The sequence below is a fragment of the Vulpes lagopus genome, chromosome 14, assembly GCF_018345385.1.
Source record: "Vulpes lagopus strain Blue_001 chromosome 14, ASM1834538v1, whole genome shotgun sequence".
NCBI lineage: Eukaryota > Metazoa > Chordata > Mammalia > Carnivora > Canidae > Vulpes > Vulpes lagopus.
The window spans coordinates 19,715,079-19,729,533 of NC_054837.1; the positions used below are offsets into that span (position 1 = coordinate 19,715,079).

Below are 14,455 nucleotides of genomic sequence, written 5' to 3' on the forward strand. Positions count from 1 at the left end.
TTAGTGTGGAACCGGAAAAGACCCCGAATAGCAGGGGACTGACTATTCAAAACGAAGACCACAGCTGGGGGCATCACAATGCCAGATTTCAAGTTGTACTGCAAAGCCGTGGCCGTCCAGACAGTGTAGTAGTGGCACAAAAACAGACCCATAGATCAATGGAACCGAATAACGATACCAGAAGTGGACCCTCAAGTTTACGGTCAACTGATATGCGACAAAGGAGGAAAGACTACGCACTGGAGAAAAGACTGTCTCTTCAATAAATGGTGCTGGGGAAATTGGACATCCACATGCAGAAGAAGGAAACTGGACCATTCTCTGACACCACAAACAAAGATAAACTCAAAATGGATGAAAGATCTAAATGTGAGACAAGAATCCATCCCAGTCCTCGAGGAGAACACGAGTAACACCCATTTTCAACTTGGCCAGAGCAACGTCTCACAAGATACATCCGCGTGGGCAAGAGAAACAAAAGCAACAATGAAGTATTGGGACTTCACCCAGATCGAAAGCTCCTGCACAGGAAAAGAAACAGTCCACAAAAGTAAAAGACAACCTACAGAACGGGAGAAGATACTTGCAAATGACCTCTCAGACAAAGGGCTGGTGTCCAAGATCTATAAGGAACGCATTCAACTCAAGAGCAAAGAAACAAACAATCCGATCGTGAAACGGGCAAAAGACACAAACAGAAATCTCACAGAGGAAGACATGGACACGGCCAACAAGCACAGGAGAACATGCCCCGCATCGCTGGCCATCAGGGAACTACCGATCCAAACCCAAATGATGAGATACCACCTCACACCAGTGGGAATGGGGAAAAGTCACAAGACAGGAAACCACAAATTTGGAGAGGATGCGGACAAAGGGGAACCCTCTTGCACTGTAGGTGGGAATGTGAACTGGTACAGCCACTCTAGAAAACTGTGTGGATGGAGGTTCCTCAAAGAGTTAAAAATAGATCTTCCCTACGGTCCAACAATTGCACTGCTGGGGATTTACCCCAAAGTAAGTATGGGATACCTACACCCCGCTGTTTATGGCAGCAATGTCCACAGTAGGCAAACTGCGGGAGGAGCCTCGGGGTCCATCAAGAGATGAACGGATAAAGAATATGTGGTCCACGGCTACAATGGAATTGTTACCAAGCCACAAGAGATGACAAATACCCCCCGTTTGCTCCGACGTGGACGGACCTGCAGGGACTTACGCTGAGTGAAGTAAGTCCATCGGAAGAGGCCACACTTGATATGGTCTCATTCATTTAGGGAGTATAAAACCTAGGGAAAGGGAATAAAGGGAATGGAGAAAATGAGTGAAAGTATTAGTGAGGGTGACAAAACAGAAGACAGACTGAACTCTGGGAACTGAACAAGGGGTAGTGGAAGGGGAGGTGTGTGGGCAGTTGGGGCGACCAGGTGATGGGCAGTGATGCAGCGGAGGGGCGGGGCGGGGGGGCGGGGTCACATGGTGGGATGAGCACTGGGTGTGACGCTATAAGCGTTCAATTTGCCGGCAAATTGAACTGCAGTGAAAATGTTTAAAAAAAGAAAACATTTTGCTAATATTTAACACAAACTAGTATGTCCAAATGTTGTCAGCCTCACAAGCCCTCCCACTAAATCTGACCAAATTAGAGTTCTCAATGCGATTTTACTATTTTGGCCAAAGACTAATGACTGACCTTTTAAATTAATATTTGGACACGTGAAACAAAGAATACGGCTGAGGAGGTCTGTCTTTACTACGACACCCTGAGCAAAACTGAGTAAGGATTCCTTTGTGTGTGTGTGTGTGTGTGTGGAGAGAGCAAAAGAGCAAGTGTAAGGAGGAGAGGGGCAGAGGCAAAGGAAGAGAGAGTACGAAGCAGCCTCCATGCTGAATATGGGTGAATCTGACAACCTTGAGGTCATGACCAGAGCTGAAACCCAGGAGGCAGAGACTTAGCTGACAGAAACACCCAGGTGCCCCTAGGACAAGATTTCTTGAGGCTATTATTTAATGAATCAATTTTCATGTTACCCTCTGGGCTTTCGTCCGTTGGCTGAACTTTTCTATTATGGAAGATGGCAAATAGCTTTGGCCGTGCTCCTGGGCAGGTGTACCCAGGTTGTCTGCTAGATTCTGGTTGGGTTGTATTCACAGCAGCTCCTGGGAAATAAATGGACATAGAAAGAGCTGTTGACTGACAGGTTGTTGTTAGAAGAGCCTCGAAAATTAAGGAGTCAATCCCATTTACAATTGCACCCAAAAGCATAAGCTACCCAGGAATAAACCTAACCAAAGAGGTAAAGGATCTGTACCCTAAACACCACAGAACGTTCCTGAAAGAAATCAAGGAAGGCATAAAGAGAAGGAAAAAGGTTCCATGCTCATGGAGAGGAAGAATTAATATTGTGAAAATGTCCATGCTACCCAGGGCAATTTACACATTTCATGCAATCCCTATCAAAATACCGGGGACTTTCTTCAGGAGTTGGAACAGACCATCTTAAGATTCTAGTGTGGAACCGGAAAAGACCCCAAAGAGCCAGGGGACTATTCAAAACGAAGGCCACAGCTGGGGGCATCACAAGGCCCGATTTCAGGTTGTACTACAAAGCCGTGGCCATCGAGACAGTGTGGTAGTGGCACAAAAACAGACCCATAGATCAATGGAACCGAATAGCGAATCCAGAAGTGGACCCTCAACTTTATGGTCAACTAATATTCGAGAAAGCAGGAAAGACTATCCCTGGAAAAAGACAATCTCTTCAATAAAGGGTGCTGGGAACATTGGACATCCACATGCAGAAGAAGGAAGCTAGACCATTCTCTGACACCACACACAAAGAAAAACTAAAAAAGGATGAAAGATCTAAATGTGAGACAAGAATCCATCCAAATCCGAGAGGCGAACAGAGGCAACACCGTTTTTCAACTTGGCCACAGCAACATCTCGCAAGATACTTCCGCCAAGGCAAGAGAAACAAAAGCAACAAGGAATTATTGGGACTTCAGCCAGATCGAAAGCTCCTGCGCAGCAAAAGAAACAGTCCACAAAAGTAAAAGACAACCTACAGAACGGGAGAAGATATTTGCAAACGACCGCTCAGTCAAAGGGCTAGTGTCCAAGATCTATAAAGAACATACTCAACTCAAGAGCAGAGAAACAAACAATCCGATTGTGAAACGGGCAGAAGACCCGAACAGAAATCTCACAGGGGAAGACAGAGACACGGCCAACAAGCACATGAGAACATGCCCCGCATCGCTGGCCATCAGGAAACTACAGATCCAAACCCCCAGGAGATACCACCTCACACCAGTGGGAATGCAGAAAAGTCACAAGACAGGAAACAACAAATGTTGGAGAGGACGCGGACAAAGGGGAACCCTCTTGCACTGTAGGTGGGAATGTGAACTGGTGCAGCCACTCTGGAAAACTGTGTGGAGGTTCCTCAAAGAGTTAAGAACAGATCTTTCCTCCGGCCCAGCAATGGCACTGCTGGGGATATACCCCAAAGCTGCAGATGCGGTGAAATGCGGGGACACCTGCACCCCGATGTTTATGGCAGCAATGTCCACAATAGCCAAACTGTGGAAGGAGTCTCGGAATCCTTCGAGAGATGAATGGATAAAGACGATGTGGTCCACGGCTACAAGGGAATATTACTCAGCCGTGAGAAACCACAAACACCCACCATTTGCTCTGACGCGGACGGACCTGGAGGGATTATGCTGAGTGAAGTAAGTCCATCGGAAAAGGACAAACTTGATATGGTCTCATTCATTTGGGTGATATAAAAACTAGTGAAAGGGAATAAAGGGAATGGAGACAATGAGGGAAAATATCAGTGAGGGTGACAAAACAGGAGACATACCCAACTCCGGGAACTGAACAAGAGGTAGTGGAAGGGGAAGTTGGGCTGGAGGTTAGGGCGACCCGGTGATGGGTACTGGTGTGGCCCGGGGGGGGAGGTGCGGGGGCATGTGGCGCACTTGGCGGGATGAGCACTGGGTGTTATGCTATAGCGTTCAATTTGCCGGCAAATTGAACTGCAGTAAAAATGTTTAAAAAGAGTACATTTTGGGGGATCCCTGGGAGGCGCAGCGGTTTGGCACCTGCCTTTGGCCCAGGGTGCGATCCTGGAGACCCAGGATTGAGTCCCACATCGGGCTCCTGGTGCATGGAGCCTGCTTCTCCCTCTGCCTGTGTCTCTGCCTCTCTCTCCCTCTCTCTGTGACTATCATAAAAAAAAAAAAAAAGAAAGAAAAAAGAGTACATTTTGCAAATATTTAACACGGACTTGTATGTCCAAATGTTAGCCCCACAAGCCCTCTTACTAAATCTGACCAATTTAGAGTTCTCAATGCGATTTTACTACTTTGGCCACAGACTAATGAGTGACCTTTTAAATTAAGATGTGGACACATGAAACATAATGAATACGGCTTAGGAGGTTTGTCTCAACAATGGCCCCCAAGCAAAACTGAATTCTGTTTTGTGTGTGTGGAGAGAGCAAAAGAGCAAGTGTAAGGAGGAGAGGGGCAGAGGCAAAGGAAGAGGGAATACGAAGCAGGCTCCATGCTGAATTTGGGTGAATTTGATGACCCTGAGGTCACGAACAGAGCTAAAAACCAGGAGGCAGAAACTTAGCTGACAGAAACACCCAGGTGCCCCCTGGACAAGATTTCTTGAGGCTATTTAATGAATGAATTTCCATGTCACCTTCTAATGACGCCACAGACCGTTCCAACTTCTGTGTGTGCCACAGGGGATGTTAAATTAAGCATTTTCACCCACATTCCAGGGCGGGTGTCCTCAGGTTGTCTACACGGTTCTTGTTCCGGCGTTTCCACAGTAGAACCTGGGAAATAAGTGGACATAGAAAGAGCTGTTGACAGGTTGCTGTTAGAAGACCCTCGAATACTAAGGAGTCAATCAATCCCTTTTACAATTGCACCCAAAAGCGTAAGATACCTAAGGAAGAAACCTAACCAAAGAGGTGAAGGATCTATACTCTAAACACTACAGAACGCTCCTGAAGGAAATGGAGGAAGGCACAAAGAGATGGAAAAATACTCCGTGCTCATGAGGGTTGGAAGAACGAATATTGTGAAAATGTCCACGCGACCCAGGGCAATTTACACATTTCATGCAATCCCTATCAAGATACCATGGACTTCCCTCAGCGAGTTGGAACAAACCATCTTAAGATTAGTGTGGAACCGGAAAAGACCCCAAATAGCCAGGGGACTATTCAAAACCAAGACCACAGCTGGGGGCATCACAATGCCAGATTTCAGGTTGTACTACAAAGCCATGGCCGTCCAGACAGTGTGGTACTGGCACAAATGTGATCCTGGGAAATAAGTGGAAATACAGATCATGACTTCTAGAATTGTCCTGTTGTATGTAACCTCATTCCTTCAAAAACCCAGGAACCCAGAGGGGATGTACATTTCCAAAGTAAAGTTTTTAAAGGATTATTTTGAGTGCACTCAGCTGTGCACCCAAATACTCTAGGGATAGTGTCCTGAAGAGGCAGAAAATCAATTATGTAAAACCAACAACTTTTTAACAGCAGCTTACTTAAGAAAAACATTTGGTGCCATTACAGAGCAATTACTTTTTACTCATATCTGATATAAAGTGATTTAAATTGGCAGAAGCAATGATTACAGAAATGTCTCTAAAATATTCTTGGCCCTAAAGGAAGGGAAAAACAAAACAAGACAAAACCAGAGAGGGAGACAAACCAGAAGAGAGTCTCAACTTAGGAAGTAAACTGAGGGTTGCTGCAGGGGAAGTGGGCTGGGGGATGGGGTGACTGGGTGGTGGGCACTAAGGAGGGCACATGATGTACTACTGAGTCCTTGTTATATACAACTGAGTCAGTAAACTCTGCCTCTCAAGCAAGTAATACGCTACATGTGTATTGGATTTTAATTAAAAATAAGTAAAATACACTTGGCCCTAGATGCCCTAAAATTTACATCCAAATATCCTAAGTCTAACACCTGAAAATCACGTCCTCTAGGTATTCTAAGACATCGGCAAGCGTAACTGTTTTGTAGTTTAAGTGACACGTTTGCTTAATTAAAGAAGATGTCTACCTAAGAGAGAAAGGGGATTTTTAAAATACTGGATGGAGGTTTCATTAAATAGCCTAAGTACTTGTCACTTAACATTCAGATGACTAATCCTTACAGATTCCTTAGAAGGCTGAGAAATTATTAACCATCCCTGTTAATACAACATTTTTCATGGCTCTTAAGTCATTAATAGGAGTTTTAAGTTCTGGGGGTACCTGGGTGACTCAGTCTGGCTAAGCCTCTGCTTCAGCTGGGGTGACCTCGGGGTCCAGGGGTCAAGCCCCTTCCAGCAGGCGGCGCGCAGGGCAGGGGGTGGAGGCTGCCCCGTCGGAGACTGCGGGGGCTGCGGGGGCTGCCGGGGCCGGGGCTGCGGGGCGGAGGCTGCGGGGCGGAGACTGCCGGGGCGGAGACTGCTGGGTCGGAGGCTGCCGGGTCGGGGCTGCGGGGCGGAGGCTGCCGGGTCGGGGCTGCGGGGCCGAGGCTGCCGGGGCGGGGGCTGCCCGGGCGCCGGCAGCGGCCAGGCGGCGGCGGCGACGGTGAAGATGGCGGTTGGGCTGGGTAAGAGCGCGCTGCCCGCGGCGTGGCGGCGGAGGGGGCGGGGCCGAGGGGCGGGGCCTCGGAGGGGCGGGTCTAGTGGGCGGGGCCTCGGAGGGGCGGGGCCGCGGGAGGAGCCCGGAGCAGCGGGTGGCCCAGCCCAGGCAGCCTCCCAGAAGCGCTGAGTCAAGGCAGGAGGTCGCCCCACCGGGCCAGTGCGGACGAGGAGCGGGAAGAGCGAGGCGCTGGCGACCCCACCACGGGAGTCGCTCCCTTCCACGCACGGGGCCCGCTTCTGAGATGAGCTCTGCGTGTTATGCCGTATGTTGGCAAATTGAGCTCCAATAAAAGTAAAAGAAATTAGATTCTTTGTACCTGAACCTAGAATATAATATTTCAACCTGTAGCTTCTTTGTTTGTTCTTCTTTCCAATCTTCTAGAATTCTCATAAAAAGAACATGGGTCTAGAACACAATGAAGAAAAATGAAACTCGTGTGTGTGTGTGTGTGGAGGGGGTTAATAATTCTGGGGAGTTCTTAAAGTAAGGTAATATTACTCATTTAATATATGTTGATAGCATCAGTCTACACCCTGGTCACTGGTGGACATGTTCCTTAACAAGTGTTGAAATTCCCAAAATGTTTTAACTAGAGTAACCAGTTATTACGTAGCACTTTATAAGTTTTTTTTTTTTTTACTTTATAAGTATTAATACAAATGAATCATTGAGTTTTAGGGAAAATCAGTAATACCTGAAAATCATCTATATTTACTTTGAATTTCTTTAAAGAAATAGAGTGTGGACTCTACATACTGATTTATTGAAGATGACACTAGTAGGTAAGGAACTAAAAAACATCAGTGGCCAGCACCCTTGAGTTTATTGTTGCTTTGCATTTCTGTGTCAGAGGTAATGCAATCACAGTTGGACTAGGGACTTCAGGGACTCCTGGCTTTCTGAGAGCGATGATCCCATGGTAGTCTCCGGCTTCACTCAAAAGGCAGCCAAAATTAACTAAAGAAAATCTCTTTAGAAAGAAATGTGAAACAGTGTATGTTTTTTTTTTTAATTAATTTTTATTGGTGTTCAATTTACCAACATACAGAAAAACACCCAGTGCTCATCCCGTCAAGTGTCCCCCTCAGTGCCCGTCACCCATTCCCCTCCAACACCTGCCCTCCTCCCCTTCCACCACCCCTAGTTCGTTTCCCCGAGTTAGGAGTCTTTATGTTCTGTCTCCCTTCCTGATATTTCCCAACATTTCTTTTCCCTTCCTTTATATTCCCTTTCACTATTATTCATATTCCCCAAATGAATGAGAACATAAACAGTGTATGTTTTAATCAGTATCTGTTCTAGGGACATTTCAGTGGAGATTTTCTTCCATGTGACTGGAATTTCCAAAGAACAAGACCAATCAAAGCCTCTAGCTCTAGTAACACAGTATATTTTAATGACCTAGAATTTCTAACATATTTATCTAATTCAGCATCTTTACTGATCCAAATTTTCTATTTTTCTTTTTTCTTTCTTTCTTCTTCTTTTTTTTCCCTCCCAGCTAAATATCTTTTCCATTCCCCTTCTTCTTCTGCATTTTGATCAGGTCCTAAGAATTACATCCACAAAATATGGAAATCCTTCCATATAAAACAGATAACTTAGTAACTGGATAACCAATTGATTGAGAACTAAGAAGGAAGATCTTATTGAAAACTTTGGAACTTTTGTTTTGATTCCAGAGATGCTGGCATGAGTACAGAAAGGGAGTCATCTCAGATAAAAATGATTTATAGATTTTTCTTAATAGAAGTTTTTTGAGGTTATTTCATATGCAAATTTATTCAAATAGCACTTACATTTAGCCATCTACCTCTCTATATTTGACCATTTAATTCTCAGAGAGCATCTATTTTCTTTTCTTTTTTAAGATTTTTTTTATTTATTCATGAGAATACCCAGAGAGGAGAGAGAGAGAGAGAGAGGCAGAGACAAAGGCAGAGGGAGAAGCAGGCTCGGTGCAGGGATCCTGACGTCCTCCGGGATCACGCCCTGGGCTGTAGGCGGCGCTAAACCGCTGAGCCACCGGGGCTGCGCGAGAGCATCTATCTTCTGTGAAAGGACCCAGGTGTTGGAATGCAGGAACAGAAGACTAAGTGAGCTATCATTCCAATATTGTGATTATACGATTTGTTAGAAAATAAGAATTTATTTATTTATTAAAGATGTATTTATTTATTTATGATAGACAGAGAGAGAGAGAGAGGCAGAGACACAGGAGGAGGGAGAAGCAGGCTCCATGCCCGGAGCCCGACGTGGGACTCAATCCTGGGACTCCAGGATGGGGCCCTGGGCCAAAGGCAGGCGCTAAACCCCTGAGCCACCCATGGATCCCCAAGAAGAGTAATTTAAATATGTATTATTGCCTTCTCTGTATATCTGTACTAAGCAGGTGGTAGGAGTAAGCCTATGCAGCTATTTCTGCATTTACTTGTAGAACCAATTATAGAAATAATTATGAAAGCGAATGCAAATAGGTATTCACTTGGCATAGAAAATTATTTTAGCAATGAAATTCTTGAGTTTCCATAATACCACTGAAATATATACGCGCATGTATAATACATACATACCATGTATGTATATGGTATGTATATGGTATGTATACCAAGCACACACACACACACACACATATACATATATACAAATATATGTTTAAGTGGTCAGAGGGATTCTCCTCTTTTCTAATTTTATCAGATTTCTTTCTTGTGGCATTTCCTTTTCTTTATTCAAAAACTCCAGCTTTCATTTCAGTCATGAGCAAGTCTAGGAGTTGAGCTAAAGTGGCAGGAGATGAGTGATAGTAATAGGGAGAGAAATCAAGAATGAAAGAGAATTGGTATGACTAAGCCTCACCCATAAATGGCCCCTGCACCAAAGTCCAGAATAGTCTCGTGAGTGTGTGTATGTGTAAAGAAAGAAAGAAAGGATAAACATTAGGTCCAACATTATTAGTACAAACGTGAGATAAACATAAATCAGAGAAATACATTAAGCAAATCTTCAGTGGCCAAAATGAGGGGAAAAAGTGGAGTCACTCGTCTTTTGGGTACTCTGGGACACGTAAGAATCTCTGCCAAAGACTCGGTATTTCAAGGACAAGAGATGGAAGAGCCTAACGTGAAAATCTCTTACGTAGGTCTGGGGGTTGAAGTTAAACTATTGATAAGAACAGAGAAATTCCACAGAAAGAATTTAACCAAACAACCGATTTCTGGTTTCGTACCTCCACATTCAGGGTCCAGAGTTCTCTAGAAAGGCACACCCCCAACAAAAGATTTAGAGAGTATGAATATAAAGCCTTGCTAAGCAGTTATTCAAATCATACTTATCAAACAAATGAATAAATCTCGAGTGAGAGTCAACAGAAAGCCAAAGAACAAGATTCTCAATAATAACAATAATACTAATGATTAATAATAACATAGCAGCTATCTCGTAATATCGCAGGGTCACGCCCCCAGCGGAAGGCAGGTGCCAAACCGCCGAGCAACCCGGGCGTCCCATATTCTGTCCATTTTAGAGATGAGAACACTGAGGCCCAGAGAGCGTCAGGAACAGTCCCACCGGCTCCCGCGGCCGCCTCCAGCCTGGCACCGAGCGGACGTCCAGGAAGGGACGCAGCCCCGCCCCGCCCCGCCCCGCCCCGCCCCGCAGAGGGTGGGACTGCGGCGCCGCGCGTGGTGGGCGGGGCTGCCCGCGGGGGCGGGGCGTGGCCGGGCGAGGCCTGGGGCGTGCGCGCGGCCCGGAGGACCCTCCCGCTGGGCGCCCGGCCGCGCGGCCGCGGCTCGGGAGGGGCGGGGCGGGGCGGCCGCGCGGGGGGCCCTGACGTCACCGGGCCCTCGGCCCCGCCCCGCCGCGGCTGCTGCAGCCGAGCCCGCGAGCGAGCGCCGCCGCCGCCCGGTCGGGAACGCAGCGCGCGCGGCCATGGCCTCGGGCCCCGCGGGTAAGCGGGTGAGCGGGCGCGGGGCGCGGGGGCGGCGGGAGGGCGGCCCGTGCCCCCGCCCCCAGCGCTCGGCTGACCCGCCGTCCCCCCGTCTCGTCCCACAGAGGCGGACACGCGGCAGAGGCTGCTGCGCACTGTCAAGAAGGAGGTAGGTGCCGGGGGTGGGGTGGCCGGGGGCGCGACCCTGCGGAGGGAGCCGCCGGAGCTCCCCCGGGGGAAGGGTCTCCAAAGGGGTGGGGGCCCGTGGCAGCGGGGCGGCCACCTGAGCTGTGGGGCTCACCTGGTAGGACTGGAGGCGGGTGAGTTGGGGGTGGGGGCCTCAGGTACGGGCTCGATGCTTGGCTGCGGTGTGTAGGGGCGGACGCAGCGGGAGGGCCGCCCCCGATGGGGCACACCCGGGCGTGTCTGGGTAGGACCCCCTCTTGTGGAGGAGCAGGTGGGTGGGTCTCATTAAGGGGAGGCAAGCACCTGGGGGCTGACTGGACTTACTGGGAGGTGAGGGGCTGGGTAGGGCTGCAGAAGGAGGACCAGACTTCGGGAAAAGGGAACGGTTCACTTTGGGATAACACCCCCCATCTCCCCTTCCCCACAAGTCTCAGTCCTTAGAGCCGCCCCCAGGAGCTTGGGGACTCCCTCCCCGAAAGTCCCTGGTCATTGGGTTGCACCATCTGTGGGCCTGTGCCAGGGCGTCTTGGCAGGCGAGTTCCCCTCGCCCACCCCTGCCCACCCCCCCACCCCCGACACGCAGTAGGGTGCGAATCAGGCAGGGTTCACCTGCCCCTCCGCCCCCTTCACTCTCCTTGGGGCCAGCTGGGAGCCCAGTCTAGCCTTTAGCGAATAGCCCTCGACTTCCCGAAGAGGGGCGAACCTGCAGTGGTGGGTTCCTGGGAAGCATGTAGATGCCCGGACTGTGTGTGGAGCACGCTCACTCCTGTGTGGGCGCCGACATGTGCTGTGAGTGTGTGTCTGAGGCTGTCTGTGCATCTGCCTGGAGGTAACCAAGTGTATCTCCGTATTGCGTGTACATGTGTCTGTGTGTGGGTCTGTTTTTGTGAGTATGGTGTGTGACCGTGTGATGCATAAGTCTCTGCGTGCGTGAGTGAGGCTGCGACCAGGTATGTGTGACTGTATGTGTGTGTGCTGCCCTCCTTATGCTGCCTCACATCCCTCACCTGGGACCCGATCGCTGTTGAGCGGCATCACCTCTGTACCTTGAGTCCTCAGCCCGAGATCACAGATGGCTGTAGACCTTGGGGCTGGCCTGATTGCGTGTGTGTGTGTGTGTGTGTGTACGCATGCGTGTGCACACACGAGGAGGGTGTCAGCCTGGTGTCAGCACTGAGCACCCAGAAGCCCCTCCCTGCATGGTGGCAGTCAGCCATCAAAGACAGCCTGGAAGAGGGGACCTGTGGCTGCCCCGCCCTCCTCAGAAAGCATGGGCGCATGTTGTGCGTAGGTCTCTGTGTGGCATGTCTCGTGTTGTTCAAAGAATCAGCTCTAGAGCTAGTTGTATATTCTGGCATTTCTGAATAAGGATCCGTAATGGGGGATGTGGAGTTCCTCAGAAAGGCCCAGAACTTTTCAGTTTAGCCCTCTTAGAGGCATTGTGGGACCTGAAGAAAGCTCTATCTAGATAGACCATCTTTCCAACAAAACCTGCACACCTGCAATTTTCTGATGACTGAGTTGGTGGAGGGTGTCTTATAGAAACTCTCTCAAAAGCCTTCAGGTTAAAAGCCTGTAGTCTCTTTGTTCATTGTTTAAACCTAGATGTAATTTGTACTCCCCGGAGATTGTCACATGGAATGGCTGTGTTTTCTTTTCTTTTGAAGCGTTTAGTTATTATTCATGAGAGACACACAGAGAGAAGCAGAGACACAGGCAGAGGGAGAAGCAGGCTCCCTGTGCGGAGCCTGACGCGGGACTCGATCCCAGGACCCCGGGATCAAGCCCTGAGCCAAAGGCAGACACTCAGCCACTGAGCCACCCAGGCATCCCCGGAATGGCTGTTTCTCAGGAAATGGCTTGCTGGTTCAATGGAAGGGGTCTACAGGTAGAAGAGCCTGGGAGCAAGGCGTCAGGGAGGGCAGTGCCTCTCGGTATCTGCTTCTGGGCAGGGCTTCAGCTGGGCCTCTGGCCTGGTTCTGCCAGGAGCTCCCTTGGTGCCCTGGACAAGTCCTTTCCTCTCTCAAGGACTCAGTTTCCACAGCTGGAGAAAGAGGCATTGGTGCAATGCTCCTGGAGGTCCTACCCATGTCAGTCTAGTTTGGAATATCGGCAAGCTGTGGAGGACACGTTGCCTCCAGTGACCAGAGTTGTCAGCTTGCATCCTCTGTCCTGGGAGCAGCCGAGTTTGGGGCTTAGAATGAGCTTTCTGCCTGGCCTAAGGCTGAGGCCATCACTTGATCAGAGGGACCCCTTGGCATCCTGCTTGGTGCCTGAAGGGGTCAGGGACAGAACCTCGCAAGTTTGGGCAAAGGTCCTTGACCCTGGATCTGCAGTCAGAAGGCAGGTTTATAGCCACAAGTTGGTGGCTGATTCTAAATTCTGCATTTCTCAGGGCACATCATTTCAGTAATCAGAGTTTCCATAGAGTGGGTACTATTCTGTGCCATATCCTGTGTACACGGTGACTTTATGAGGTGACTGAGGCTGCCCCCATTTCATGGACAAGGAAACCAAGCCTGGAGACGAGGTGTGGATTGCTCAAAAGAACACAGCCAAGAAGGTGCAAAGCCGGGGACTTAACCCCCCAGATCTGTCTGACATCAGAGCCAGGCTCTTACCTCTATATCCTAAACGTGCTCATCCGTGTCTCCACGGCACCACAGTCTCAGCTGTGGATGGAATGATTTCCATCTTACAGAGGTGAAAAATGGCCCAGACGGGATAAGTGATTTCTCAAGGGCACAGAAGCAGTCAAGGGAAGACAAGTTCAAGTCTTCTATGAACCCCTTGTTCAGCATGGGTGCCCCTAAGGGCATGGCGATGAGTCCATGCCCCACCAAAGCAGACCTCTTCTCTCCTTGCCTTCCTCTGCCCACCTCTTGGGAGAGCATCTTGTCCCAGTATCAGAGAGCCAGTCTTCAATGGAATGGTGGAGGCAAACTCTTTGCCTAGAAATCTGGGAGTCAAGTCTGTTCTTCCCTCTCCTCATCTTTTGGGTTCAGAGAAGTCACATCCCTGCCTGTCACAGCCTCATCCAAAGGTACCTCCCGTCATTCTTCCTGGAAAGGGTGGCTTAACAGTCAGTTTCTTTCGACAAGGTTTGCAAGCTTGGGCTGAGCCACAGAAGCCAGAAAAGCCAGCAGCGGCTATGGGGCTGGAAGCTCTGTCCTGTGCTGACTCTGGGAGCCAGTACGACTCAGAACCATGAAGCAGGTCAAGAAAGGAGCATTGGGCTCACCCAGAGCTGGGTTCAAATTCTGACATGTTTATTTACTGAAGGGTGTCTGTGTGCCAGACACAGGACTGGGCTCTGCGGATGCAGCAGTGAATAAGAGAAGTCCTGCCCTCTTAGGGCTGACATTCCCATTTTGGTACATAGATCCTGATAGACATTCTGAGTGTAATTCAGAGGATTATGACAGCCTTTGCGCCAAGGTGTGAAGGAGAGGTACTTGGCACCACAAGAACATACAACAAGGTCAAGGTGGCCCAGGAAGGCGCCCTGGAGGAAGTGATGTTAAGAAGATACGTGAAGGGGATCCCTGGGTGGCGCGGTGGTTTAGCGCCTGCCTTTGGCCCAGGGCGCAATTCTGGAGACCCGGGATCGAATCCCACGTCGGGCTTCTGGTGCATGGAGCCTGCTTCTCCCTCTGCCTATGTC

The 14,455-nt window shown here is 49.2% G+C and overlaps 1 protein-coding gene across 1 annotated transcript in view; it reads left to right on the top strand.

Moving 5' to 3' along the window:
• The first annotated feature begins 5,314 nt into the window (after window positions 1-5,314).
• Window positions 5,315-14,455, top strand: part of LOC121475322 — a 39,382-nt gene continuing 30,241 nt past the window's right edge. The window contains exons 1-3 of the mRNA XM_041728525.1: window positions 5,315-5,334; window positions 6,281-6,645; window positions 10,731-10,774. Of these exons, the coding sequence (XP_041584459.1) occupies window positions 5,315-5,334; window positions 6,281-6,645; window positions 10,731-10,774 (429 nt within the window). The remainder of the gene's footprint in view (window positions 5,335-6,280; window positions 6,646-10,730; window positions 10,775-14,455) is intronic.